At 50.5% G+C, this 24,743-nt stretch overlaps 9 protein-coding genes across 11 annotated transcripts; 5 read left to right on the top strand and 4 right to left on the bottom strand.

Moving 5' to 3' along the window:
• Positions 1-624: 624 nt before the first annotated feature.
• Positions 625-1,434, bottom strand: H257_00479 (hypothetical protein; the record flags this gene model as incomplete). Its single annotated transcript, XM_009823200.1, has 1 exon — positions 625-1,434. One exon carries the CDS (start codon positions 1,432-1,434, stop codon positions 625-627), a length of 810 nt encoding a protein of 269 aa, XP_009821502.1.
• Positions 1,435-5,574: 4,140 nt separating this feature from the next.
• H257_00478 (hypothetical protein) lies at positions 5,575-6,351 on the top strand (the record flags this gene model as incomplete). Its single annotated transcript, XM_009823199.1, has 1 exon — positions 5,575-6,351. One exon carries the CDS (start codon positions 5,575-5,577, stop codon positions 6,349-6,351), a length of 777 nt encoding a protein of 258 aa, XP_009821501.1.
• Positions 6,352-9,474: 3,123 nt separating this feature from the next.
• Positions 9,475-10,194, bottom strand: H257_00477 (hypothetical protein). Its single transcript, XM_009823198.1, has one exon. The coding sequence runs from the start codon at positions 10,133-10,135 to the stop codon at positions 9,581-9,583; it is 555 nt and encodes a 184-aa protein (XP_009821500.1). The 5' UTR covers positions 10,136-10,194; the 3' UTR covers positions 9,475-9,580.
• Positions 10,195-11,547: 1,353 nt separating this feature from the next.
• On the top strand, positions 11,548-12,986 carry H257_00476 (hypothetical protein). Its single transcript, XM_009823197.1, has 3 exons — positions 11,548-11,842; positions 11,889-12,172; positions 12,221-12,986. The coding sequence occupies exons 1-3, from the start codon at positions 11,555-11,557 to the stop codon at positions 12,798-12,800; spliced, it is 1,152 nt and encodes a 383-aa protein (XP_009821499.1). The 5' UTR covers positions 11,548-11,554; the 3' UTR covers positions 12,801-12,986.
• A 773-nt stretch (positions 12,987-13,759) lies between these two features.
• H257_00475 (hypothetical protein) lies at positions 13,760-15,409 on the top strand. Its single transcript, XM_009823196.1, has one exon. It carries the CDS (start codon positions 13,808-13,810, stop codon positions 15,275-15,277), a length of 1,470 nt encoding a protein of 489 aa, XP_009821498.1. The 5' UTR covers positions 13,760-13,807; the 3' UTR covers positions 15,278-15,409.
• A 502-nt stretch (positions 15,410-15,911) lies between these two features.
• On the top strand, positions 15,912-17,034 carry H257_00474 (hypothetical protein; the record flags this gene model as incomplete). Its single annotated transcript, XM_009823195.1, has 4 exons — positions 15,912-16,055; positions 16,103-16,228; positions 16,284-16,511; positions 16,585-17,034. 4 exons carry the CDS (start codon positions 15,912-15,914, stop codon positions 17,032-17,034), a joined length of 948 nt encoding a protein of 315 aa, XP_009821497.1.
• Positions 17,035-17,242: 208 nt separating this feature from the next.
• H257_00473 (cobyrinic acid a,c-diamide synthase) lies at positions 17,243-21,866 on the top strand (the record flags this gene model as incomplete). Its single annotated transcript, XM_009823194.1, has 1 exon — positions 17,243-21,866. One exon carries the CDS (start codon positions 17,243-17,245, stop codon positions 21,473-21,475), a length of 4,233 nt encoding a protein of 1,410 aa, XP_009821496.1. The 3' UTR covers positions 21,476-21,866.
• H257_00472 (hypothetical protein) lies at positions 21,061-22,706 on the bottom strand. The gene is made up of 6 exons (XM_009823193.1): positions 22,505-22,706; positions 22,311-22,446; positions 22,064-22,247; positions 21,933-22,007; positions 21,812-21,868; positions 21,061-21,738 (listed from the first exon to the last, which is right to left on the bottom strand). Exons 1-6 carry the CDS (start codon positions 22,680-22,682, stop codon positions 21,496-21,498), a joined length of 873 nt encoding a protein of 290 aa, XP_009821495.1. The 5' UTR covers positions 22,683-22,706; the 3' UTR covers positions 21,061-21,495.
• A 124-nt stretch (positions 22,707-22,830) lies between these two features.
• On the bottom strand, positions 22,831-24,686 carry H257_00471 (hypothetical protein). 3 transcript variants are annotated; one of them, XM_009823190.1, is made up of 6 exons: positions 24,046-24,686; positions 23,848-23,983; positions 23,618-23,801; positions 23,405-23,479; positions 23,285-23,341; positions 22,831-23,226 (listed from the first exon to the last, which is right to left on the bottom strand). In XM_009823190.1, exons 1-6 carry the CDS (start codon positions 24,590-24,592, stop codon positions 22,972-22,974), a joined length of 1,254 nt encoding a protein of 417 aa, XP_009821492.1. In that variant the 5' UTR covers positions 24,593-24,686; the 3' UTR covers positions 22,831-22,971. The 3 variants fall into 3 exon arrangements, with proteins under 3 accessions (XP_009821492.1, XP_009821493.1, XP_009821494.1); XM_009823191.1 differs by having other exon boundaries at positions 23,654-23,801; XM_009823192.1 differs by having other exon boundaries at positions 22,831-23,341.
• Between the last annotated feature and the right edge of the window lie 57 nt (positions 24,687-24,743).

Raw genomic sequence — 24,743 nt, 5'->3', positions numbered from 1 at the left:
GTTCAATCTCAGGTACTGTACTCTCAGCATGGCGTCAAACTCACCCGTCCACCATCCGTGAATCCCTGCGTCGACATCTCCCCCGTACTCACAAACATGAGCATCCGACGAACGAGATGTGGGTCGAGGTCCAAGAAGTACACATCGCCGGGAGAATCTGGTTTACATAGATTTAGATCACAGAAATTCAAGGACATAGCTGCTTTCCACCTGATATAAAGTGGCTTTTCTTTGGACGGCTTGATGATTGTGTCGCCCAGGTCCACCGTCTCACACGCATACTGTCAGTATGCGTTTACAAGTGCCGAAATCCTGCTCCGGCTAGATAGGCAGCAATAATCCTTCTGACGTCCTGTGACGAAGTTTATTCGATGGTTGTAGACATGATGTGACAGGTTACTCCGAGTTGCATAAATCACCTCCCTATAATTCCATTCTGTAACGAAACGTGATCAAGCACCAGTTGGCAAGTCGTGCAAATGGAAATGTGACCAATTCAAGTTGGGGTTATACAGGTAAGCATTACGCTAACGTTATACATAGTCTACAACTCCCCTTCATCATTCGTTCAACTGCCATGAAATATGTGATACAACTGGGGTCGATTTCAAGCAGAACTAAAGTTTAGTCGAGGATAGTCATTTTCGTTCCTTTACGATACAGGAGTACCACAGCAAACAATTCTTCGAACGGGTCCATCAACTCCACCTTGTATTGTGGCGGTCCATCGTTAAGTTCAAACTCAACATGCATTGGACCCCGTCGAATGGTCAACACATCGCCGTCTTCGATTTGTCGTAGAGCTCTGGTGCTAGTTTGTTTCTTGTAAATGTACCCGTTGCCGTTGCAGCGATAGGTAAGATTGGAGCGACTGAATGGTGATACATTGCATCCAGATATGGTGGCAAGCCCGATACAGAAATTATCGCCGTGGCAAGCATCCACACGGATTCGACACTGTCGTCCTTCCACCAGTGGCCGCTTGACCACTGCCGCCGTCGAGTTTCCATCGTGGGACGATAGCCGCTCGATGGTTCGAAAATCATTGGACAGCGTCAAGCCTGGCACAAGTGCTTTTGAGTCCCACTGAAACTGTGGAGCCCCAACCTCGTTCAGTTTGAGATACTCCAACATCGAGTCAAACTGACCCCTTTCAAAGTCCGTGAAGTCACTTGCCGATAACTTTCCCGTTCGCAGAAAGATGAGCACACGACAAAAGAGATGCGGGTCGAGGTCCAAGAAGTACGCGTCGTCAGGGGAATCAGGTTTCCACTGGCCAGACCCGAGCAACGCATGGAAGTAGCTCCCTTCCACCCGCAACAAGTTGGCTTTGGACGTCTTGAATATCGTGCCACCCACATCCAACGTCACAATGTTGGGGGCGTTGGCAAGGTTTTCTTGAATGCGGCGTTCCAGCTCGGCCCACTCTGCCATCTTCGCTTCCATCTCCTCCGTATGGGTTCGGAGATGCCGAAGTACTGATGAGGCTTCATCGGCGGCTTTAATCCATTGCATCATGATCTCTTGCAACAGCGGAAAAAACAATACTGATGTGCATGCTGCATGATGATATAGCGAAGCCCAATAGTCCGGTTTAAGCCAAGGTTGGCGACAGTGCAGATGACAGGCCAATCGGAAGAATATGGTCTTCTTGGTACCACAAAACCAACGTTGCTATGATATGCTACGTTATGACTTTTGCGTTTGGCTCCGATTCCATGGACTATGTACACGAACTTCCTTGCAAAAACTGATGGGCTCCATACAACCTACCGTGCCATCCGTGTTACACCCCAGCAAAATCATATTATTGTGTACTTCGACGTACGATAGATTGACTGACTGAAGACTTAATGCAATACCGGTACATGTACCGCTGCAGTGTTATAAGGGTGCGTGCATTCATTCATACTTGTACTGTGCAAGCCGTGATGGAAAATAATTAGCTAAGCTAAACAAGTTCACGTCGTCCCTCCAAGGAAAAGTCGGATTCATCGACTGGTTGGCCATTGTCCGTGCCACTAGACGACCACCACAGCCCTGTGATTACAGTTGCTATAATACGATCAGTCAATGCAACACAGCAGACGTTGGTGATACCTGTGTATCAAGCGGTGTGCCGTACCAAGTGTGGTATGCAGTCGCAGTGCAAGTCAAACGTGGGTGTTGAATAGAGCATTGCAAGCCGTCAGTGTGGTATGCCCACGGCTGTCCGAGGTTGACTCAAGTGCAAACCACTGCAGCATGGTACTCACACGACAAACTATCTCGATGTCAGCACACTGTCATGAAATGTCCAAGCCTAACAAAAGTAGATTGCTTTGCACAACGCTAAGCTGTGATAATAATCTCGGGACTCCATTAGAAAACACGATGCCTACATACTCAAGTATCAAGGCCACCAACACACCACTTTCGTTACTTGTTCGTTGCGGACGACGCCACTGGATGTGCAAGTAAGTATTAGACTCATGGGTTCGAGATTTTTGGACGAACTGAAGGATGATGCCACGATTGCATTAAAAGTATTCGGGGTACAGGTGAAGAAGGGACGGAATATGACAACAATCCCAGGCTTGAGGAACCTTGGCCTTCGTCGACATCTGCGTCTGCTGCTGCGTCGACCATCCGAGCAAGCATGTGACCAAGTAGCCTCACATGTGTTTGAAAGGTATCAAACTGCGCGACCAGAGTCTTACATTCAAGTGATGTACCAGGAAGCCACTTTTCATCATGCGCCATACTTTGCATAAATAGTAATATTAGTCCACATTACAACAATAACTGGTCGTCGCGGTCGTTTGACGAGGCATTGAACACTGACATGGGGGAAAACCCGATAAATAAGTCACGTTCGCAAACATCCATACGAAGTCGAAATTGTCCTTCCATCGGTTGACCACGGCGTCCGACCAATTTTCAGCGTTTCGCTCTACCAACTCAATCGTTCGAGAGTTGTATGAGAATATCATGCCTGCCTCAAGTGCTTTCGAGTCCCACTGAAACTTCGGAGGGTTCAGTTTTACATCTCCAGCATAGCTTCAAACTCACGCCGTTCGTTGTACTGTGAATCCACTCGTCGACATCCCCCCCGTGCGTAGAAACGTGAGTACTCGACGAAATAGGTGGTGGTTGAGGTCCAAGACATACGCATCGCCACTAGTGTCGGGTTTCCACAGGCCAGACCCGAGCAACGCATGGAAGTAGCTTGCCTTCCACCTGCAACAACGTAGCTTTGGACGTCTTGATGACTGTGCCACCCACGTCCAACGTCACAATGTTGGGGGCGATTGCAAGGTTTTCTTGAATGCGATGTTCCAGCTCGACCTAATTAGTCATTTTCGTTTCCATCTTCTCCGTATGAGCTTGGAGATCTCGAAGTGCTATTGCGGCATGATTGGCACGTACAATCCTTCGTGTCATGGTGGGAGCCCGTCTTATCGGCGTAAATACTGCAGTAAAGTGCAAATTCAAAGAACGTAGATCCGAATTCTGTCTTGATTTTATTCGAGAGTTGCTGACTTGATGCTAAATGTATACACTTCGTCACTTGTCAAATGACAAGTCCGCGAAAGCACTTGCGTCAGTCATGTCTTTGCTGAAACTCTCGAACGATCGAGTTGAAATCGCCAAACGAGATGCATTCGACGGCTACATGTACCGCTGCGAGCCGGGCGTTGGTAGTAGGATACCTTCCAATTCATGTGGATGCTTGTCGGGCTCCGCCTTTTGGTAAGGATGCAATGACTCGACAATCAAACGTGCTGATTATAGCTGTCGCTGAAACGCACGTGAGGATGTCTACAAGAATGATTCCTTCGTCAGCACTCTAGGACGAATCCGAACGGGCGATGTATTAACCATTCGATGCAGTCCTACGCACATTGAATTTGAACTGACAGTGAACGATAAGCGCCACAAAAGGTGAAGTTGGTGATTAATTGCTCCTGTGGTAGCAGCCCATTCGTATCAAATTTATCTTGGACAGACTTCTGTGAACGACTTGATGATGGACCTTCCACCTCCATGTTAATCCAGATACAATTGGGCTTGAACGCTGAGATTGGTGGGGGGATGTGACGGTCAAAATTGAATCCGATGTACTACTGAAAGGTTACAGGTCACGAGGTACTTTGTCCTCTTCGCTTTTTGCGAACATCGAGAATATTTGCATAATCTAAAGTTCATTCAAATAACTATGTATTGCCGCATGATGAAATTAGCAAGGAAGGAAATACCACTACGATGCGAATAAACATATCTGATGCCTTCGTTAACACTTTCATTTTCAAGGAAGCAACATTCATTGGTTCACTAGGATCAATGCGAGAGCGGGCGATGTGTTGACCACTCGGCTTGATCCAAAATATGTTGAATTTATCCCGAACGATGGAGTACTACAGAATGTTGCGTTGGGGGTCCCGTCCAAAGCATTGTTTCCTGTGGCACTCTTGAACCGCAAAGGCTCAAAAATGACTCTCCTAATTGACTAGCGTGAAGTTAAGCTTGAAATCAAACTCACTACTAAACCGCAATTCCTCGTGCAAAGTGGAAATTGTACCCTAACCATCGATACCGTCGACACGTTATAATAGATGGGATGGAGCAGTGGCTGGGGTAGCAGCTATGAGTCACATCCATCAGCGCTGATACCGGTAGTACTAGCTACATACACAGTTAGGGATCAAATTCGATATTCGCCAAGCCATCAGTCTGACCTTTACAGATCCAGTCTTACCCACCACACTTCGACAAAGCAAGTAAAGTCAAATAACTACCCAACAAAAAGTCTTGGAAACTCGCGTCCACAGCATTGCGAAGTTCAAGGTAACGTAAAAAACCCAGTTTAACTGTAAGATACCTTAACCAATTTAGGATAGCTTTGTAATGCCCAATCACACCTCGTTATTTGTTCGAGTCAAAACCTCTGTCATATAATGCTGACCATTCCATCACATGAATGAAATGCAAAAACGGCGTAGAAGCCATCGGTAACAGTCATTCAAAATTGGGTTTGAAGTACCCTGGTTGACACGGGCCACATTGGGTTGGATCTGAGGTTTTGTAAACTCGGTGGACATCCATCCACAACAGAAATATAACTTTATAAAATAGTACCCTTGTATAAATTATATGAAACCTGTTGTAACCGCTTATTGAAAATAGAACAGCCCGAATTTTTAAAAGCTTGCAAAGGCAAAATCTACTGACGTAAAATGTGAGGTCTCGATTGGCGCGAGATTTCTTCAGTCGAGCACTTGAGTTCATGAACGATATTCAAGGTACGTTGAGCGATGTACCTGTAGTTGCTCGCTCTCTACACGACCTGCCAACTAAACTATCACATCAAGTCGACATCCATCCCATTCACTGGAAGTTTGAGCTCAACTGTCGCATCATCGTAGTCAGCGACCATCAAAACCACATACAGTATGACAGTTAAACTTCGGTAAATAACCGGCCATGTGGCACTTCACTCTTTCCGCTACTGCACACCCAACAGATCAAAGCTGCCGATCCAGCCGCAGCTGCCGCAGCTGCACTTCGGCATCTCCAACTCATAATATGGACGACATGGAAATGCAAATGACCGATAAAGTGGAGATGGACATTCCAGAAAGTGTGGGCATTGTGATGTTGGATGTTGGTGGCACGATGTTCAAGACGTCCAAAAGTATGTTGTTACGGATGGAAGGCAGCTACTTCCACGCGTTGTTGGGGTCTGGTCTGTGGAAGCCCGACTCTGCTGGCGACGCGTACTTCTTGGACCTGGACCCCCACCTCTTTCGCCATGTGTTAACGTTTCTGCAGACGGGCGAGGTGTCGACGAGTGGATTCTCGGACATCGAATGCGCCGAGTTTGAAGCCATGTTGGAGTACCTGAAGCTGATCGTTCCAAAGTTCCAGTGGGACTTGACTGCACGTGCTCAATACTTTACGCTGTCGAATTACTTTCGAACGATCGAGCGGAAGGCGGCACAGAATGGAAAGTGGACTTCTGTCGTGGTCAAGCAGGCACTGGTGGAAGGGGATTTTCGCATTCGTGTGGATTCTAGCCACGAGAATCACCATTTCATTATCGGGCTTGCGCCAAAGCGCGATGCCTCGCGCATCACGTGCTGTGTTAGCTTTTACCCAAGTGGCGAAGTGTACAAGCAAGCGCTCGTCGGCACTCTACGACCTATCCGGGCAGGTGACGTGTTAACGATTCGGCGCGGTCCAAGCCATGTTGAGTTTATTGTGAACGACGGACCACGACAAAATGTGGAGTTGGAGGACCCGTCCGAAGAATTGTTTCCTCGGTTACACACGTGGCGCCAAGGAACGAAAATGACAATCCTTGGCGAGTGAAGCTTCAAATATGCACATGTAGCCCATTCGTATAATACGTAAACCACGTTTTTAGTGGGTACTTGACGTGATTTCTCGTTGGAATTTAAATCGATTTGATTGGCTACATCAGATGAGCTCATAATTATTAGCCAATCAAAACCTTCTCAATGAAATTCAACCAATTACTGTAGATCGATTGTGGATCGGTTTGGTCGGCGCAATTTGATTGCACCCCTCCCCAAATTTGTATCGAATCGACAATAACGTAAAAAACCAATTTATGAAAACGATTTTGGAGGCGTCGGAGTAGAATGGACATAACTTTTGAGTCCGTTACGATATTTAAGTTTTGAATAGTGATTCCAATAGACAAGACGCGCCGCTATGACTGCATAATCGAATTATCAGTTTAGGCGATGAACTTCACAGATAAACTTGTCACTTTCTAAGCATTTGTACTCACATTTTGATAACCAATTTAGGATAACTTTTTTATCTTACCTGTAAAGTATTTATGTGCTGCAGCATTGAAATTCTGTACTTAGGGTAAGCAGGTTTCATATAATTTATACAAGGGTACTGTTTTATAACGTTATATTTCTGTTGTGGATGATGTCCACCGAGTTTAACACTCGACAAAACCTCAGATCCAACCCAATGTGGCCCTTGTCAACCAGGGTACTTCAAACCCAATCTTGAATGACTGTTACCGATGGCTTCTACGCCGTTTTTGCATTTCATTCACGTGACGGAATGGTCAGCATTAACGGTAAATTCTAACCTATTGCTAAAGCATAGGTTAAAGTCAAACTTCGTTTTTACGGTTGCTATTTTGGCACTATCCGGACTTTTTAGAAATTTCGACTCGCAGAGTTTCTATTTTCGCGTGAAATAGCAACAAATGCTCCGGATAGTGCAAGAATTTATATTCTATATCCGTAAGTTCGAATTGAAATAGAAATAAAAACACCGTTGGAGATGCTCTTGTATGACAGAGGTTTTGACTCGAACAAATAACGAGGTGTGATTGGGCAATACAAAGCTATCCTAAATTGGTTAACAGTAAGTTATCTTAAACTGGGTTTTTTACGTTACATGTATATTATTCAAACCATCGGGCGGCTTATGTGATGTACGATCGTCAGGCGAAGCAAACCAGGGGCACCATGTCACGATGTGGCAGCAAACAGCCAGACGGTGCGCTTGAACCACGTTGTGCGTGGTGTGGATGATGCCATCGTCGAGTACCTCCTTCAGTTGATCGATACTGCTGCGTGTGCGGTGTCATTCTTCCATGATTTGACCCCGCGCAACCTCTCGTACCGCCCGCAACCGATCCAATCGACGCCGGAAGTGTTTTGGTTCCAATATTCCGGCTACAGTATTGCGGCTAAAAGTGAGATGGCGCTTCTGAAACACTTGATGGAGCTCTCAAAGCACTTACCTTTGGATTGAATTAACAGTAAGTGCATTCCTAGAGCTAAGTCGTATCCACCACAGATGTGCACCTATTGATATTCTGCAGTACATCCTTGACGTATCAGCTAACTATCGCATGCACTAGTACCAGGTAGATTTCGGATTTCTTGAATTTGCCAAGCACTAACGTTGGCGATCAAGCCACAACGATCATTCACCAAGCGCTTAGAAATCTCCTAAGTCATAATAGTGGAGATGGAAACGAAGATGACCAAGGGCGGAGCTGGAGCACCGTGCATCCAAGAAAACCTTTTCGATGCTATTTTTTTTAAGTTGAAACGTTGCGACTTCAATGACATAACGTTATACTGTACTACTATTAATAATATACGTATAAGTTAACAACGCATCTAATACACGGGCAATATCCAATCAAAATGCTCCCCAACTCAAAATCCATTTTTCAAAATGGGGTACATGACCCCATTACATCCCATTCTGGGCAACTCAGATATTTCCCCAATGACTGGCTAATAATGGATGCCTCACTATCCAATCATTGATCAATTTGATATCATGGACTCGACCACTGCCGTGTGTGTTGCTGTCGTTGCTGCCTTGGCGCCGCCCTCATGTCGATCGACGGACGTAGCAACCGCGCCCCTGCCATCAACAATGTTGTCATACCCAGTACCACGTGGTGTTGTTGACCACAAGAGTTGGAACTCAGCCTCGAGCTAACCACTGGGTTTGCTGGGTTGCATTTCCAAAATGGCTATTTGACTGTGTTATTGACCAATCAGCATGCATTGTAGTCTAATGATTTATGTCCAATCAATCATGGTCGTAGTATAGGTAAAAAATGGGACGAAATATTGTTCGATTTAATACAAATTTGGGGAGGGGGTGCAATCGAATCGCGCCGACCAAATTGATCCACAATCGATCTGATTGGTTGAATTTCATTGAGAAGGTTTTGATTGGCTAATAAGTTTGAGCTCATCTGAAGTACCCAATCAAATCGATTTAAATTCCAACGAGAAACCACGCCACAACACGAAATTTCACTCGAAAGCACCATATTTTGTCACCCATTTTTCGTTTTTTTCCAATTCTACTTGGAACAGTCTCTTACAGAAATGACTACAATATTTGAAATTTTTCATCACAAAGTTACAATTGTTTTAGGTGCGTCTATAGTTTTTCGTGGTTTAGACCATTCTGACCGGGCCATTTTCAATTTCAACTTCACGATAGGTCGCAACTACTAAAGACGAAGTTGGTGGGGATCCGTCCGCAGAATTGTTTCCTGTGGTAAGCTTACTGTAATCATGAATGACTATCCTGGAACTAACAGTGTAAGTTACTTTCAGTGATGCCGACCTTGGGGCTCGAACATTGCAGGACTTTTTGATGGGCCATCCTTCGGCATGTCTGCTGCAGGCGGCTCGCGCGACAGTCATGAGTGGCGTATTCATAATTGCACTGTACTGGACAGATCGCTCTACTAGTATGTCCTACCACTAATCTATAATGAAGTTCCTTCCACGTGCTACAGTAGTACTGTACGCACGTGGACGTTATCTTCTGCTGCAAACTAGTGTACGTTAGCCAGGCTCTTAAACAACTATCAGTTGACCATGTGAATACTGCATTGGTCGTGCGCCTTGCAGGTGATTCAATCGGATTTTTGAGGAGCGGGGGCGAGTGAAACTATCGTGATGTTGGAGGGAGAAAATGGAATTAGTGAATGGGATTCCGAGTCTAAATATGAGATCGAGGTATTGCGGGTTGAAGGGCGCAGAATATTGACTTGGTTGCTGAAAAATTACTTGTCCGCCTCATCGCCAGGTTTGCCGACGCGCGCGCGGACCTTTTCGATCCCTTGGACAGCACCATCCTTGGCAAATGTCGCGCCTTGTTTCACCTTCTCGACGCCAATTTCAGCGCCTTGCTTGGCCTTTTCAAACGTTTGTGCAGCCGCAGTGGTTGTCTTCTTGTACGCATCTGTGTCCTTGATGCGGCTTGCGGTGGTCGAGGCAGCGACAGACGCAGTCGTCAACCCAGACGCCAAGGCTCCACCGGCCTTGGTTTGCTTGGCGTTTTCCCACCCCTTCGCCGAGTTCTCCTTCAAGGACGTCAGCGTCGAACCGAAGAACTTGCCTGCGTTCGACGCGCCATTCTTCAACTTGTCCACAGGGAACACATTCGACAACGACGTCCGAGGCTTCTTTTCCTCCGCATCAGGTTCGTCGTCCTTCAGCTCATCGGCATGAGTGGCCGCGGCGCTCTTTTGCTCGTCGAAGATGAGGGCGTCCAAGCTAGCCGTGGATCCTTGGTTGTGCAGGGCAGGCTTGCCGCTCGATGTGTTGGGCGAGCTCATCGTGTTCGAGAGGGGGTGACTTGCCTATACAATTGTGTGGGCAACGAAGTGGATTCGGAATGCAGGTCGATTTGTCAATGGTTGGGACATATGAGTCCCTGTATTCATAAATGACCTCTTGGATTCAATAAACGGTGTGATAGGTGAATGTATGTTTTATCTCTATGTTAAACTGTTACATTGATTATGTACTCCTATACTATAATACCCTGTAAGAATGAAAATGAAGTATTTTATTTGCAGATGGTAAGATCTCTTTGTCGTCAACTTGCAAGTACCGCCAATGACACCACCATAACGACATCACACGAATACTACACCATTTTGCGTTTAATTTCAGCTTTATTTCAAAATATTTCCACCATCACCGGATATATTTTGCCCACTCACAATATAGTTCACCCAACCTAGTGCCTTGGGGGGTGCATAATTTGGGAAATGTGAATTGCTCTCCCGGAGTAGGGACTTCACTGTGGCGAACAATTCGTTGTAAAATCAGATGGGCACCGACACTCCTCTTACGTCATTGACATCCATACTGGTCATTCATTTACTCACTACTGTACCGAGCTCTTCGGTTACATATTACTAGGACTAGTACTATAAATAGTAGTAACCTTAGTAGTTATGTACAGATGTACAGTACAGTCAGTACCTACTTGGGCGGCTCCGCGCGAAGTCGTTGTGTGCGGCGTAACGATGGTGCTGCCTTCCTATCAATGGACTCGGAGGAAAATTAAGCGTTGGTATTGTGGTTTCAAGTAAAGTTTGGTATTTTGGGTAGATTCGGCGAACGACGTCAAATCTACCTGAAATCGTCTAGACGTCGTTTTACTTGAACTGAATATACTTGAAAATACTCAACTGTGAATGCTGTCAGATGACTTGGCAGCCCCAGTCCATTGTGAAATCGAATTACAGTAATTACTAATATAGTTTTCTCACTTTTATTGTCCGGATAACAGGTTGGAGATTATCCGACCATGCACGTCAACAAAGCTTCAAACAAAGCGCTTGCTGGGTTTCCACTTTTCGGCTCATGCGCTTTCGGCGCATCCAGATAAAACATCCGGATATGGGTTTCGGGGTAAGAGTTTGTAGGGTTTCCACTTTTCGGCGCATGCGCTTTCGGCGCATCCAGATAAAACATCCGGATATGGGTTTCGGGGTAACAAATCGAAGGATGCACGCATCGCTGACTTTGGCTGTCGTCGAAGTCGATGTGAATGACCTATGCATTCAGCCAAGTGATAGCATTAACGCAAACTAGCAGCATCATTTACATGTTGTAAGAGGCAACGTACCGTTGCGTGTAAGCCCCGACTCGACGCCAACGGAAGCGCTTTATTGTCGTTGGCCTTGGGGGCATGGACTTCTTTGGACAATGAAATGGACGTGAACCCAAAGTCATTTATCCGGATGTTTTATCCGGATGCGCCGAAAGCGCATGCGCCGAAAAGTGGAAACCCGCGCTTGCTCATGCCCTTGGATGCGTGGTTGCCGCGGCCAGTGGTGGCTGCAGCCGTAGGAATTGGCTTATTAGGTGCTGGTGCTGGCCTGTTATACATAAGTCTCTTCGATCCATCGCTGGATACATCCAGAACCTCCATACCATTGAGTGCCGACGAAGAAGCCGTCGCCAAGTTGGCATTGCATTCCCACGAACACGTCTTGGCAATCAAACAACGGCCCGGTCGAAGTGTCCAAGTACGTTGATTGCTCTATATGTCGATCGCTGACTGTGCATATCTAGCTGTTTTCCCAAACGTGGATCCCTAAACGAGGCGTGACAAGTGCGAACGCCGTGGTTATCCTTGTGCACGGTCTCAACGAGCATTCCAGCAGCATGCTACAGTTGGTGCACACGCTGCTGGAAGAGAACTACATCGTGTACGCCTTCGACCATGAAGGCTTTGGACGAAGTTCAGGTCTGCACGCCCTTATTCACAGCCACGAGTCGCTTGTCGACGACATCCATCAACACATCAAGGCAGTCCACGCAAACTTTCCCACGAAGAAGCGCTTTGTCCTTGGCGGGTACACTCATATATACATATTACTCGCCTTAATACCAACATGTTGTAGTTCCTTGGGTGGTGCCCTCACGTTGCATCGACTGTTGCGCGACTCGAGTGACATTGACGGCGCGATCATCCAATGCCCCGCCCTAGAAATCCACGCTACCAGACAACCTCCCGCGATTGTGCAAGCGATTGGCCATGCTGTGGCGTATGTGGCCCCGTTCTTTGCGGTCATGCCGTCGAATGGAGGCAAAGGGTCCAGCGAATGTGTTCGAGCGACTGTGCAAAAGGCCAAACTGCAAGATCCGCTGTACTACACGGGCAAACTCCGCGTCGGCACTGCCTTCCAAGTCAAGCAATGCGTGGAAACTCTACAGCACCAGCTGGTCACGCAGCGTGCGTTGCCAGTGCCCTTGCTGCTGCAACACGGCACGGCCGACGTCATCTGTTCCATTGAAGGGTCCCAAGAATGGTTTGACAGGATCCAAGAATGCCCCGATAAGACGTTCAACAAGTACGACCAGGCCGCCCACGACCTGCTGCACGAACCAGTGGCGAACCAAGTGATAGAAGACGTTGTCCAGTGGCTGAACCTTCGATGCTACCGCCCTCAAATGGACTTTCAAAGCGTCACTTCAATGTAACGTTGTGGAAACTGCAATGTGGAAGGTGCCATCATCACGGCGTACGGTCAACCAGGAGATTTTTATTTCGTGTGTCTACCGGTCGTACAAGGGGCTGTGCATGGTAGGTCAGAGCATCCATGTGTGTGTGTAGTTGGCTAGGAGATAACCGCATACCAGAAAAGGAAGCACATTGAAGTACACAGAATCACAGGAAGCACATCTCGCAACGAGGGGATGGGCCAGTGGAAGTAGTGCGCCATGACGTTTCGAAGGCCGATACAATACGTGGAATCGCTGCCAAACTGTCGCCTCCGCCATGCCAATCAAAAAGTTAGCGCCAAATTGCCTGGCTCGTCTACTGGTGTATCCTAATGGAGCTGGCCAATCAAAATAGTTCCCATTCCAAAACGCTGGCGCGTCAGATACAATCTGTACATTAAGAATCGTACTTTCAATGTACATATATTTGGCTTATGGTTTGTATATGTGTACAAGTACGTAAAAGATACTTCTAGCCTCGTACAGTACACCTGAAGTAATTCAGATTCCCTTTTCTTTGGGACGAAAATACCCTTCGGCTGATTGGACCCCACGTTGAACACCGACGACCACCCCATACATGATGTGTTACAAGAGCCAATATTCATTGCTTATTTGCCATCAAGACGCGTTACGATCACTCGCAACAGACCATACCACGTATTATACCTATACTAGATTGCTACGGAGGCACTTGTTCGAGCTGGGGTTGCGGCAGTGGCGAAAAGAGCAAGATAATTGAGCAGCAAGTCAATCTAAGCAGAACACTGTGTTTCCGGTTAAATTCGGTTAAATGGATCCATCCCGCCTTTTTATACCGCCCAGCGGTCCTTTCATTCCGATGCTTGCGCATGCATGTGTCACCTCATTCAATGGGTCGTGGATGTGAATACTCGGTCTATCTTGTAATTTGTAAAGTGGCTATTGGCTACTGCAGTCGCGTGACAGAGAGGCGATCCTTGGATGGTTTCATTTTCCATCTTGAAATGCCGGAATCGCCCAACTCTCGCCTCATCCGCCGCGACTCCCGCCTCACAGTGGACAACCTCCTGCGCGAAGCGTTCGCCAAGGTGGACGTGGACGGCAATGGGGTCGTGAATGCCAGCGACATCCAGGCAGGTTTGTCCAAGGCGGGGGTCCGCCTCTCGACCGAAGACACACTGACCCTCATGGACAAGTTGGACCGCCAGCACGTGGGCAAAGTCACGTTCGACGACTTCCACGCGATCCACGAACGATTCATCCATCACATCTTTGAATCGTTCGACACACACCAGAAGGGGTATCTCGACGACGTAACGCTCCAAGAGGCCATGCAAAAGCTTGGCATTGCCGTGACTGTCGCCGAAGCCACGTCCATGATCAAAGAGCTGCACCCCAAGGACGTGTCCAAGATCACCGAGCAAGACTTCAAGTATTTGTACCTACTCATGCGGTCGAAAATGGTCACCAACCCCAACCTGGAAGCACTCTTGTGGGACCCGGACGTCCGCGAATTCTCCAAGCAATGGTGGAAAGCAAGCGTCGAGATCGGCGAAGGCGGGCTGCGTGCGCCCCTTCCGAGCGACTCGACGTCCCACAAGAAGACGGTCAGCCCCACGGTCAAGTTCTTTGCTGGGGCCTTGAGCGGCGTGATCGAGGCGGTGATCTTGACGCCGTTGGACGTGTGCAAAACGAGACTGCAGCTCGACAAAACGGGGCAATACAAAGGCATGATTGACTGCGGGAAGCAACTGGTCAAGGGCGAAGGCGCCAAGGGTCTGTACAAGGGCTTCGTGCCGTGGACGTCCCACGTCGTGCTCAAGAACGGCACGCGCTTCTACTTCAACGCCATCTACCGCAAGCTGCTCGCGGACGGAAACGGCCAAGTGACGGGCGCAAAAGAGTTTTTGGCCGGGGCGTTGGCCGGCGCCACGGAAGCCGTGCTGATCGTCACGCCGTTCGAAGTGGTCAAGACGCGGCTCCAAGGCCAGACCATCGTGCGCGGCGAAGTGCCCAAGTACCGAGGCACGCTGCAGTCGACCCTGACTATCATCAAGCACGAAGGCCCGATGGCGCTTTGGAAGGGTGTCGCGCCCACGATCGGACGTCAAGGATTGAACCAAGCGTGCAGCTTCTGGTCCAACACGTACTTGAAGAAGAACTTGTGGCAATTGAAAGATGGCGAAACGCTGTCGCCGTGGAAGAGCATGCTCACGGGAATGCTTGGCGCCATTCCTGGGCCGTGCATCAACTGCCCCATGGATGTCGTCAAGACGCGCATGATGGCGCAGGAGAACGGCAAGGGCGTGGCCGGTAAGTACACTGGCCTCATCCAGGCCACGACCCTCATCGCCCGCGAAGAAGGCGTCGCGGCCCTCTACAAGGGGCTGGTCCCCCGCTTGACCCGCCTGTGTCCGTCCTACGGGATCCAGTGGCTCGTCATGGACCAAGTGTGCGCGTACTTCTCGCAATAAACACAACATAGATTATCGTTCAATTTACTGTTAGATTGCAGGCTAGTACTACGTAGTACTAGTAGTGTACGTATAGTAAGTACCTGAAGCACCGGAATTCCACCACGCAGATTTTGTTGTGGTCTACTGTACTACTGTACCAGTATATAATACATACTTCGTAGTGTACACATAATTAATACTCCAGCGTACTTGAATACTAGTACTCCGGAGTACAAAATTTCGGAACGGAGGTACTCCGTTCCGAAATTTTGTCTCGTTTCAACTTTGTGAAGTAAGTATTTTTGTACTTCGAAGTAATATTAATACTACGAAGTAATATTAATACTACGAAGTAATATTAATACTACGAAGTAGTACTTCAGTATTATAATAATACTTCGAAGTATGGACGAGTAGTATGTTTTTTATTCTTTGATAATTAACATATTTACAGTTAACATATTTATGCTTCGATTATAAACGTAAGCTATCAGTCGGGTGAACATGCGAGCCAATCAAATAGTCATTATTACAAATTTATGACCAATAGAAAGGACTTAAGAGTGAGATTATGCACCAATAGAACAGTCGATGGGCAATGATGCATGGTTGACATGAACATGCATTGCGCATTGCTGCAATTGGCATTGTGATGGCAACAAACGGAGCGTGCGAGGCGCCGGCAAAAGCCGAGAGAGGTCTCTTTGGGAACTTCGTCATTGCAGCGGCGGCTACGTCCTTGGCAACTATCGGGTCCAATCCCATGGAAGTCGTCAAGACGCGCATGCAACTTCAGGTTCGTCCTCGCACACCGTGGTGACGTCGTTGCTGAGCTTGTGACAGGGTGAGCTCGCGGCGAGAGGCGCACCCATCGTCTACCGCAACTCGTTCCATGCGTTTTACACGATTTGTCGACTGGAAGGTATTGCTGGCATCCAACGAGGACTTGTCGCTGGCATGTTCTACCAGGTAGGATCAAGCACATTTCTGTCTTCACACATGAATTTGACCGTCGTGTTGCCAGAGCTTTATGAACGGCGCTCGATTGGGCTTCTTCGAACAGCTCCAACAAGTGTATGGAGCGACAGATCCCAACCATTATTCGTTTCCATTGCGCAACATGGCGGCAGGCGCAACGTCTGGCGCGCTCGGCGCCATAATGGGCAGTCCATTCTTTCTTGTCAAAGCGCGCCTTCAAGCGCAAAGTAGTGCCGTGTCTGCTATCAACGCCCAATACCACTACAAGGGCACGGTACGTCAATCATTGGAGCAATCACATTCCAGTCGTCTGCCCTGTAGTTTGCTCGCTCAACGGCACTCTGTAGCTGGATGCAATTCGACAAATCATCGCCAAGGATGGTGTGTTGGGACTGTATCGAGGGGTTAATGGAGCTGTCCCGCGTGTAGCCGTGGGCTCCGCTGCCCAGTTGTCGACATACGCTTCGTCCAAGCACTTGGTGCTGTCGACAGGATTGCTGGAAGATGGGATTCTATGCCACTTGGCTGCTAGTTTGGTCACGGGGCTGGCTGTCACCACGGCCATGAACCCGTTTGATGTGGTCAGCACGCGACTGTACAGTCAAAAGGTGGTCAACGGGCAAGGCGTGCTGTACTCTGGAGTAATCGACTGCTTCAAGAAGACATTTGGAGCTGAAGGCGTTCGGGGACTGTTCAAGGGCTGGTCTGCGCACTACATGCGCCTGGGCCCTCACACAATCTTCACCTTTGTCTTTTGGGAGCAGGCCAAAAAGTTAGCTGCCTCGCTCGGATACTAGAATAGGCGCCGCCAGGTTGACCGGTAGTATTTTGCACAATCACAAACACAGTTGTCATTACTAGCTAGTACTTTGAACGAAAACTGTGTCTCACATTTTTGATTGGTCATTAATATACGTAACCTCCAAGCGTAACCTCCAAGCAGCCAATCAAACACGCGTTAGAAGCGTCCTTTGACAATGGTTTGATTCCAGGTCAACTCCATCGATGGCAGGACAATTGCCACATGTGCTGGTGATCTCAGGCGTGTCCAGCGGCGTGGGCAAGACGTCCATTGCCATTGGCATCATGGCGTCCTTGACCCATCGTGGAATGCGCGTGCAACCCTTCAAAGTTGGTCCAGACTTCCTCGACCCCATGCACCACACTCTCGCGTGCGGTGGCATTCCTAGCGTCAATCTGGACGGAGCCATGATGGGTCGCGATGGTGTGCTGGAGTCCTTTTCACGCAACTGTCGTGCGTCCGAAGCCGACATTGCCATCGTCGAAGGGTGTATGGGACTGTTCGACGGTCGAGATGGCCATTCCGACTGCGGCAGCACCGCTGAAATCGCCAAGTGGCTGCATGCGCCGGTGGTTTTGGTCGTAGATGCATGGTGCCTCGGACGAACGGCCGCAGCTATCGTCCATGGATATGCTTCGTTTGACCCAGACATTCGGCTCGCCGGCGTCATCTTGAACAAAATCGGCGGCGAATCACATGCCCAATGGCTGCGCGACGCAATATCTTCGTCTGTTCTCTTGAAAGGTGTGCTTGTCCTCGGCTGCCTCCCCAAATCGGTCGCCGTGGTCATGCCAGAAAGGCACTTGGGGCTGCATTTGCCATCAAGTGAAACCCACACAACCATCCAGCACCACATTCGATTGCTCATTGATGCGCACGTTGACTTGGACACTCTCGTGTCTCGCATGGAGGACGCCGACTCGGCAGTGCGTGCGCCAACATCTGCACTATCGCTGCCGGTCCTTCCCGACACATTGAACCGTGATCTGAGCCGACTTCCCCCTGTCCGATTTGGCGTCGCGAAAGACGATGCGTTCTGCTTTTATTACCACGACAACCTTCGCCATTTGGAAGCAGCCGGCGCGACGATCATCTTCTTTTCACCGCTCCACGACACGACCTTGCCATCTGGCTTGCATGGCATCTACCTCGGTGGCGGGTATCCCGAGCTCCATGGGACTATTCTCGAGGCGAACAAGAGCATGCGAGCGTCAGTGCACGCCTTTGCCAGTGACGGGGGGTTGGTGTACGCAGAATGCGGGGGGCTTATGTACCTCGCCAACACATTGCACGATGGACACGGAGGTTCGTTTGCCATGGCGGGACTGCTTCCCTTCGACGTCACTATGACGCCCCGAATGGTCATGGGCTACATCAATGCAAGTCCGTCTCCAGCGTTGGCGTCGCTCCTTCGTCTACCGATCAATCTTGTCCTCAAGTGCCAGCAGTTTCACTTTTCTGAAGCGACCAACGACGTTGGCAAACCCGTGGAGCAGCTAGGGCCTACTGGGGTCGGCATTGGGTGGACGGGGGTCGCTCATCCTGCGTTCCACACCACCATAGTGCGCTCTTCATCACACACACCCCAGTCGTCCCCTGAAGGCATTGTGCAAGCCAGCACCATTGCAACGTACTGTCATGTCCATTTTGGGGCAACCCCGGAGATGGCGCCGGCGCTAGTCGCTGCGGCCCGTCGACACATGCGCTATGTGTCCTTGGAAGCCACCGCCACGGAAACCCTCGGCGCTATTTGGACCACCAAAGACGACGAGGACGGTTATACGACCAATCCTTCGGTACTTCGCGGAATCAGCGAATTCTGCACGTCCCCTGCATGGCTGGTTCGGTCGTTGCCCAAGCTCACGTTGAGTTTGATTACCGCCACGACAAGCCAAGAGATCGAGCGCCAAGTTCAAGAGCTCCATGCGACGGGGTTGCGAGACTTGCATTCGATTGACACAGTGTCGTTGCAAATGTCCAAGCCGGACGTGGTGTTCACCCAAGAAGCGTGCGATCGGTGCGCAGTGACAGATTCGGCACTGCTGCGAGCCCTCGATGCCGTCGGGTTGGCCGACGTCACATCCACCGTGCTGTGTCGGCCCCTCACCGTCAACGACATGCTCAGTCAAGTGCTTCGATTGGCGGCAGTCGTGGGCGAGTCCAGAAGGGGATGCATCCTCCACGCAGCCCTCACGCGGCGATTGCAAGTGATTCGCGACCTTATTGATGCAGAAAACCCGACAAAGCCGCGAGTGCTGGGTCTAGAGAGCGCGTTTCCACTGGTGGTGTCCGGCCAATGGCTGCCGGACATGCGCCTTCGAGCTGGGGGTGTCGAAGCCCTAAACGAGTCGTATCCAGGGTGTCCGCCTCGGCGATTGCAATGGGACGAAATTGTCGCTGCGTCCCCCGAGGTTCTCGTGGTGGCGTGCTGCGGCAAGTCGGCCACTGGTAGCGCTAAGGAAGTGGAGGAGCATTTGGCTATTCTCCCTGGGTTTTGGGACCTTCCTGCCATGCAAACATCGCCCCCGAGGCTGTACGTGGTGGACCACGACCTCTCATCCCGTCCGGGCCCTCAACTCGTCGAAGGCATCGAAATTCTAGCAGCGCTGCTTCATCCCACCATTGAATTTCCCCGCCAGAGTCTACACAAAGCGGTGCTCCAATTCGTCGGACCACAGCGTTGCTTGAACTTGGCAGAGTACTTTGTCCCCGTGAATATCAAGGTGGGTACGAAAATTGATGCAACTCAATTGGAAACCTTGGAGCCCTCTCCCATTGCCACGTCACCTCGCACGTTGTCTCCAATTCAGTCGCTTCCTGCACCCACAATCGCCACCTCGCAAGCCCCCCCCTCTGGTGCCTTTCCTCTGGCAGTGTCGGCCCATGTGTTGCTGTCGTGGAACCACAAGCTGCTACTTTTATCCGGCGACACTTCCCCCCTGGATGACGCGACCAATCTATGGGAGGCCGATGTATCGTTGGCCAATGACGGCGCGCCTTCCAGCCTTCTCGTCTGGCGTCCGGTGCCGTGCACCGCCGTGTACGGCGAAGCGGTGCCGACTCGTCGCTCCAACCACGCTGCGGTCGTGTGGGGGGACATCTTAGTCGCGTTTGGGGGGTGGGATGCGTGTGGACTGCACCCCCTAGCGGACATGGAGCTATTGGACTTGACCACCCGGTGCTGGACTCACGGCAGCACCGTGGGGCGTCCTCCGTCCCCGCGAGGAAATCCGTCAATGGTTCTCGCATCCAACCGGGTGTTATTGGTGTTTGGCGGGTGGAATGGCCGGGACCGATTCAATGACGTGGTTCAGTTGGACTTGACGTCGTGGTCGTGGTCAACGCTGTCTGCGCACGACGAATTGCATCCCGCTAGTCCGTCCCCACGCACAGATCACACAGCCATATGGTGGCCATCGCATTCAAAGAATGAACACGACCGAAGTGGTGATGATATCATGGTGGTGTTTGGCGGGTCCGACAAGCATCAAGGACCGTTGAACGATGTGTGGGCATATGATCCGAGTCGGGCGGGTACGGTGGACGCGTGGGAGCAATGGATATGCACGGGGGAGGTGCCGCCCCCGCGGACGTCGCACGCAGCCATCCTTGCCGACAGCCACGTCATGCTTGTGACTGGTGGCCAATCCCATTTGGCTCGGAGCGAAGCATGCCCTTCTGTTATGGACTCGGTGTACGCGTTGGACTTGACCACCAGAGTATGGCATCGAGTGTCGCATGTGCTTCCGCATCCTGTCTGCAGGCATTCCATGGCGATGGTTCGGCCGACTTCCAACACATTGCCGAGTCGGGTGCTGTCGACCAGTGGGGTGGTGGTGGCTGTCGTCGGTGGCTACGATGGCGAGACCTCCACGCCGCTTGTGCACTTCATTCCACAACCATCGCTTGATATGCTAGATACACTCATCGTGCCAGCTGACGAAGTTAACGAAGTTGGCGCTGAGAAACCAACATCCAGCAGCACCCCACGACCACCATCTAGCCAACCACCATCTAGCCAACCACCATCTAGCCAACCACCATCTAGCCAACCACCATCTAGCCAACCACCATCTAGCCAGTCAACTCCTCCAAGTAGCAACGTGGTTCAGCACACTTGGGCCCCCACTACCCCTTTGACGTGGTCGGATATCGTAGCCGACGTGACCTTGGCGGAAGACGTGCAGGAGATTGAAGACATGGACGACGAAGACGGTACCGATGATTTGGCCAGCGAACGCTACCGACTACTTCACCGAGTGGCGTGCGCGCGGGGGTATCGGCAGTACGTCGACCCTGGGTCTGGGTACACTGTGTTTACGGCGTTGTACTTGAAAGATCGCGCGTGCTGTGGGTACAAATGCCGGCATTGTCCGTGGGGTCACAAGAACGTCAAGAAGGGAGTTAAGAATCCCAATCCAAACTTGGAATGGTAAGTCGTCGTCACATTGTAACTCTACGTGTAATACCGCTCGAGAGAGCCAAACTTTGGCTTTCGCTTGGACGCGATCGCGTCGACGCCTTCGCGGTAGTCGGCTGTGGCATAACACACGGCCTGACTGGTCGCTTCGCGGTGCAGCGCCATGTCCAAGTCCTTGTCTTGCTTTAGCCGAAGGGTTTGGAGGAGGCTGCGGGTGGCTATCGACGACCCAGACGTCAACTCTTCGGCCAACTTGATGGCCTCCGCCACCACATCGTGCTACCGATTCCATGCATTGATATCTTCGAATGCTCGAGCGAACGAAATACAAAGCAGGGGCTGGCATAACTACCTTGTCAACGACTTTGGTGGCGAGTCCAAGCTTGAACGCTTCGTCGCCGGTAATCACCTATGACAAACCACTATTAATGGTGGCTCAAAAGAAAGCATGAGGAGACACCGCCACGTCATACCTTTCCACTGAGGAGCAAATAGTTGGCTTTCTCCTCGCCAACAAGGAGCGGAAGATAATGCGTGCAGGCCATGCCCTAGGCATTAAGTCACGATATATCGATATATATATATATATATATATCGATCGTACAGGATGCAATCCCAAGTGAACAAACGTAAACCCGAGCTTAGCGTCCTTGGCCACCACCCGCGCGTCGGCAAAAAGCGAAATGCACATGCCGGCACCGATGGCAGGACCGTTCAACGCGGCCACGAGTGGTATGGGTAGGCTGCGCAAGCTTAAGAACCGACCGTAGAACTTTCGCATCGTGACGCTAAGACGAGGAAGAAGCGAAAGGTGATAAGACCACCACGGACTTGGAATGGGTGGGACGTACGTGTTGCGGCTCGTCGTGTCGTTGGAGCGCTTCTGGAGGAACTCCAAGTCCCCGCCCGCAGAGAACGCACGACCTTCACCGGTCAGCACAATCGCACGGAATTCGTCTGCGCGGGCTGTGATTTCCTGCACAAGTTCTGCCAGTCTCGTGAGCTCACATAGCGACAAGAGTCCACACGCAATGCTTGAGCGTACCTTCGACGCGGTCCCCCATGTTCGCTGTCAGCGCGTTGAGGCGGTTGGGGTCGTTCAAGCGCAAGATGCCGATCTGACCGTGCTTCTCAAGTGTCACGGACGCTTTCGCCGTCGTCGAGAGGGAGCGGTAGCCCGCGACGTGCGACTTGGTTGCTGCCAGGCGGAGGAGGTTGTTCATGTGTGATTCTTTCCACAATACGACGACGTCAACCATAAAATGGATACAACACCCCGCCAATCACCAGGCACTTGAAGTAGAGGAGCCAATGGCCTTTCAGCATGCCATTCAGCGGTTACAAAAGACAGTCAGCAAAAAAAATCCTAACGTTATTGGAGCGCAAGTTTCCTACTACTGTAATGCTACGTAGTATTGCAGCAGCGCCAGACTCGACCGTGGCCGAGGTCACCAAGTCCAATGACACACCCAAAACCAACTTTACAGTCGACAACAGCGATTTCTTTCTGCTTTAGCCTTCCGTGGTTTCGTGGTAGTGCTCTGAGATGTTGAACATCGGCTTGCGCTTCTCCGCGACGGCATTCACTCCCTCCTGATAGTCCGCCGACGCAAACGACGTGGCCTGGCAGTCCACTTCCCTCGCCAGCGCAATCTCCGCCCCCGCGTCTTGATGCATGCGCAGAGTGCGAAGGAGCGTTCGAGTCGCCACAGACGACCCCGCCGTCATTTCCTCTGCAAGGGCCAGCGCCGCCTTCAACACGTCCTCCTAAGTACGCAGTTGTGCGAGAGTTCAATCGATAACGTAGATCGTCATACAGTCATACCTTGTCTACAATCTTGGTGGCAAGGCCAAAGATAAGCGCTTCCTCGCCCGATATGACCTACATCACCCTCACTAATGTTATTATTTCTTGTTCAAAAGAAATAAGTCGACGACGATCTACCTTGCCCGACAAGAGCAAGTGCGCCGCATGGTCCGGTCCAACGAGTTTCGGTAGGTAATGGGTCACAGCCATGCCCTATATAAGTCCGAAAACAAAAATGATATATAAATGCAAAGTTAAAAGTGGACATGATATGTGAAAGGCAAAGTTAAAAGTGGAAATGATGTGTCAAAGTCAGAATTGGAAATGATATGTCAAAGGCAAACTCTGTACCGGATGCAGCCCCAAGTTGACAAACGTGAACCCGACCTTGGCTTCCCTTGCGATGACTCTGGCGTCTGCAAACAGAGAAATGCACATGCCTTCTCCGAGCGCCGCGCCATTCAATGCCGCCACCAGCGGAATCGGAAGTTTGCGCAACGACATGAAGCGCTCGTAGTAGGCGCGCATGATGGCACTAGGAAATGCGGAATTGGGTTTCTGCGACGTGGTTCAGAAGCTACCTGTTTCTCGTCGCCGTATCATGAATGCGGGCCTGCAGGAAGGCCAAGTCCCCGCCGGCAGAGAAGGCGCGGCCTTCGCCCGTCAGCACCACCGCAGAAAACTCGTCCACGCGATCGATGATCTCCCGGACCAGTTCTGCATGGGATATAGGGGCATGATGCAACCCCACTTGTCGACATCATGGGGGGGGGACGTACCTTCGAGTCGGATGCCCATGTCGGACGTCAGAGCGTTCAATCGTGTGGGGTCGTTGAGCTTCAAAATGGCAATCGCACCAACCTTCTCCAGCGTGACAGGCGGGACCTTTTGAAAGGGCAGCCGATGGAGGTCAATATCGCTGCCATCGAGACTGATGGGGTTCTGGGAGAAGAAGCGCAACTTGGCCTCTGTCGACAGGTTCTGGTACTCGGCCCACTTGACCGGATGCTCCGTTTCCAGGTGGCGCTTGATGTGGTCGGTCCGAAATGCTTCCCATACCTTGCACCCGACCCGGCGCCGCTTGGCATCTGGGAGTAGGCTTCCGATCGCCGATTCCGCCCCTTCGATGTCTGGAAACCCTCTTTCCTTGCCTTCGCGGCCGTAGCGATCACAGAACCCACACGACGCCTTGGTGATGATGTGGTTGTGGAAGTCGCCGTCCTGTGGCACGAGGCCAAACTTCAGCTCGTAGTCCGGCTTCCACACCAGCCGCGCCTCTTGGTTTTGGTTGCGCAATTTATTGCCGCCAAGGCCGTCTGTCGACATGTTACCGCAGCCGAGTCGTCAAATGCAGCTGGTTGGGCATGGTCGACTCCGTGCGACAGGACTTTTTTCATAATCATGATGGCATTGTATGAACCTGTGAAAACAAATAATTTCGTGGGAGAACTTGAATGGGAATTTTCCCATTGGAGTG

The sequence above is a fragment of the Aphanomyces astaci genome (assembly GCF_000520075.1).
Source record: "Aphanomyces astaci strain APO3 unplaced genomic scaffold supercont1.1, whole genome shotgun sequence".
NCBI classification, from domain to species: domain Eukaryota; phylum Oomycota; class Saprolegniomycetes; order Saprolegniales; family Verrucalvaceae; genus Aphanomyces; species Aphanomyces astaci.
This window is presented reverse-complemented; position numbering and strand designations above follow the sequence as displayed.

Excerpts from the sequence above, each read along its gene's own strand:
- H257_00471 (XM_009823190.1), bottom strand. The coding sequence starts at position 24,592 with ATGTCGACAGACGGCCTTGGCGGCAATAAATTGCGCAACCAAAACCAA. Across the intron at positions 23,984-24,045 it reads CATGGGCATCCGACTCGAAG|AACTGGTCCGGGAGATCATC; the intron begins GTACGTCCCCCC and ends TATCCCATGCAG. Across the intron at positions 23,227-23,284 it reads CCACCAAGATTGTAGACAAG|GAGGACGTGTTGAAGGCGGC; the intron begins GTATGACTGTAT and ends CTGCGTACTTAG.
- H257_00477 (XM_009823198.1), bottom strand. The coding sequence starts at position 10,135 with ATGAGCTCGCCCAACACATCGAGCGGCAAGCCTGCCCTGCACAACCAA.
- H257_00472 (XM_009823193.1), bottom strand. The coding sequence starts at position 22,682 with ATGAACAACCTCCTCCGCCTGGCAGCAACCAAGTCGCACGTCGCGGGC. Across the intron at positions 22,447-22,504 it reads CATGGGGGACCGCGTCGAAG|AACTTGTGCAGGAAATCACA; the intron begins GTACGCTCAAGC and ends CGAGACTGGCAG. Across the intron at positions 22,008-22,063 it reads TTCACTTGGGATTGCATCCT|GGCATGGCCTGCACGCATTA; the intron begins GTACGATCGATA and ends CTTAATGCCTAG.
- H257_00475 (XM_009823196.1), top strand. The coding sequence starts at position 13,808 with ATGCCGGAATCGCCCAACTCTCGCCTCATCCGCCGCGACTCCCGCCTC.
- H257_00476 (XM_009823197.1), top strand. The coding sequence starts at position 11,555 with ATGTTTTATCCGGATGCGCCGAAAGCGCATGCGCCGAAAAGTGGAAAC. Across the intron at positions 11,843-11,888 it reads GGCCCGGTCGAAGTGTCCAA|CTGTTTTCCCAAACGTGGAT; the intron begins GTACGTTGATTG and ends GTGCATATCTAG. Across the intron at positions 12,173-12,220 it reads AAGCGCTTTGTCCTTGGCGG|TTCCTTGGGTGGTGCCCTCA; the intron begins GTACACTCATAT and ends AACATGTTGTAG.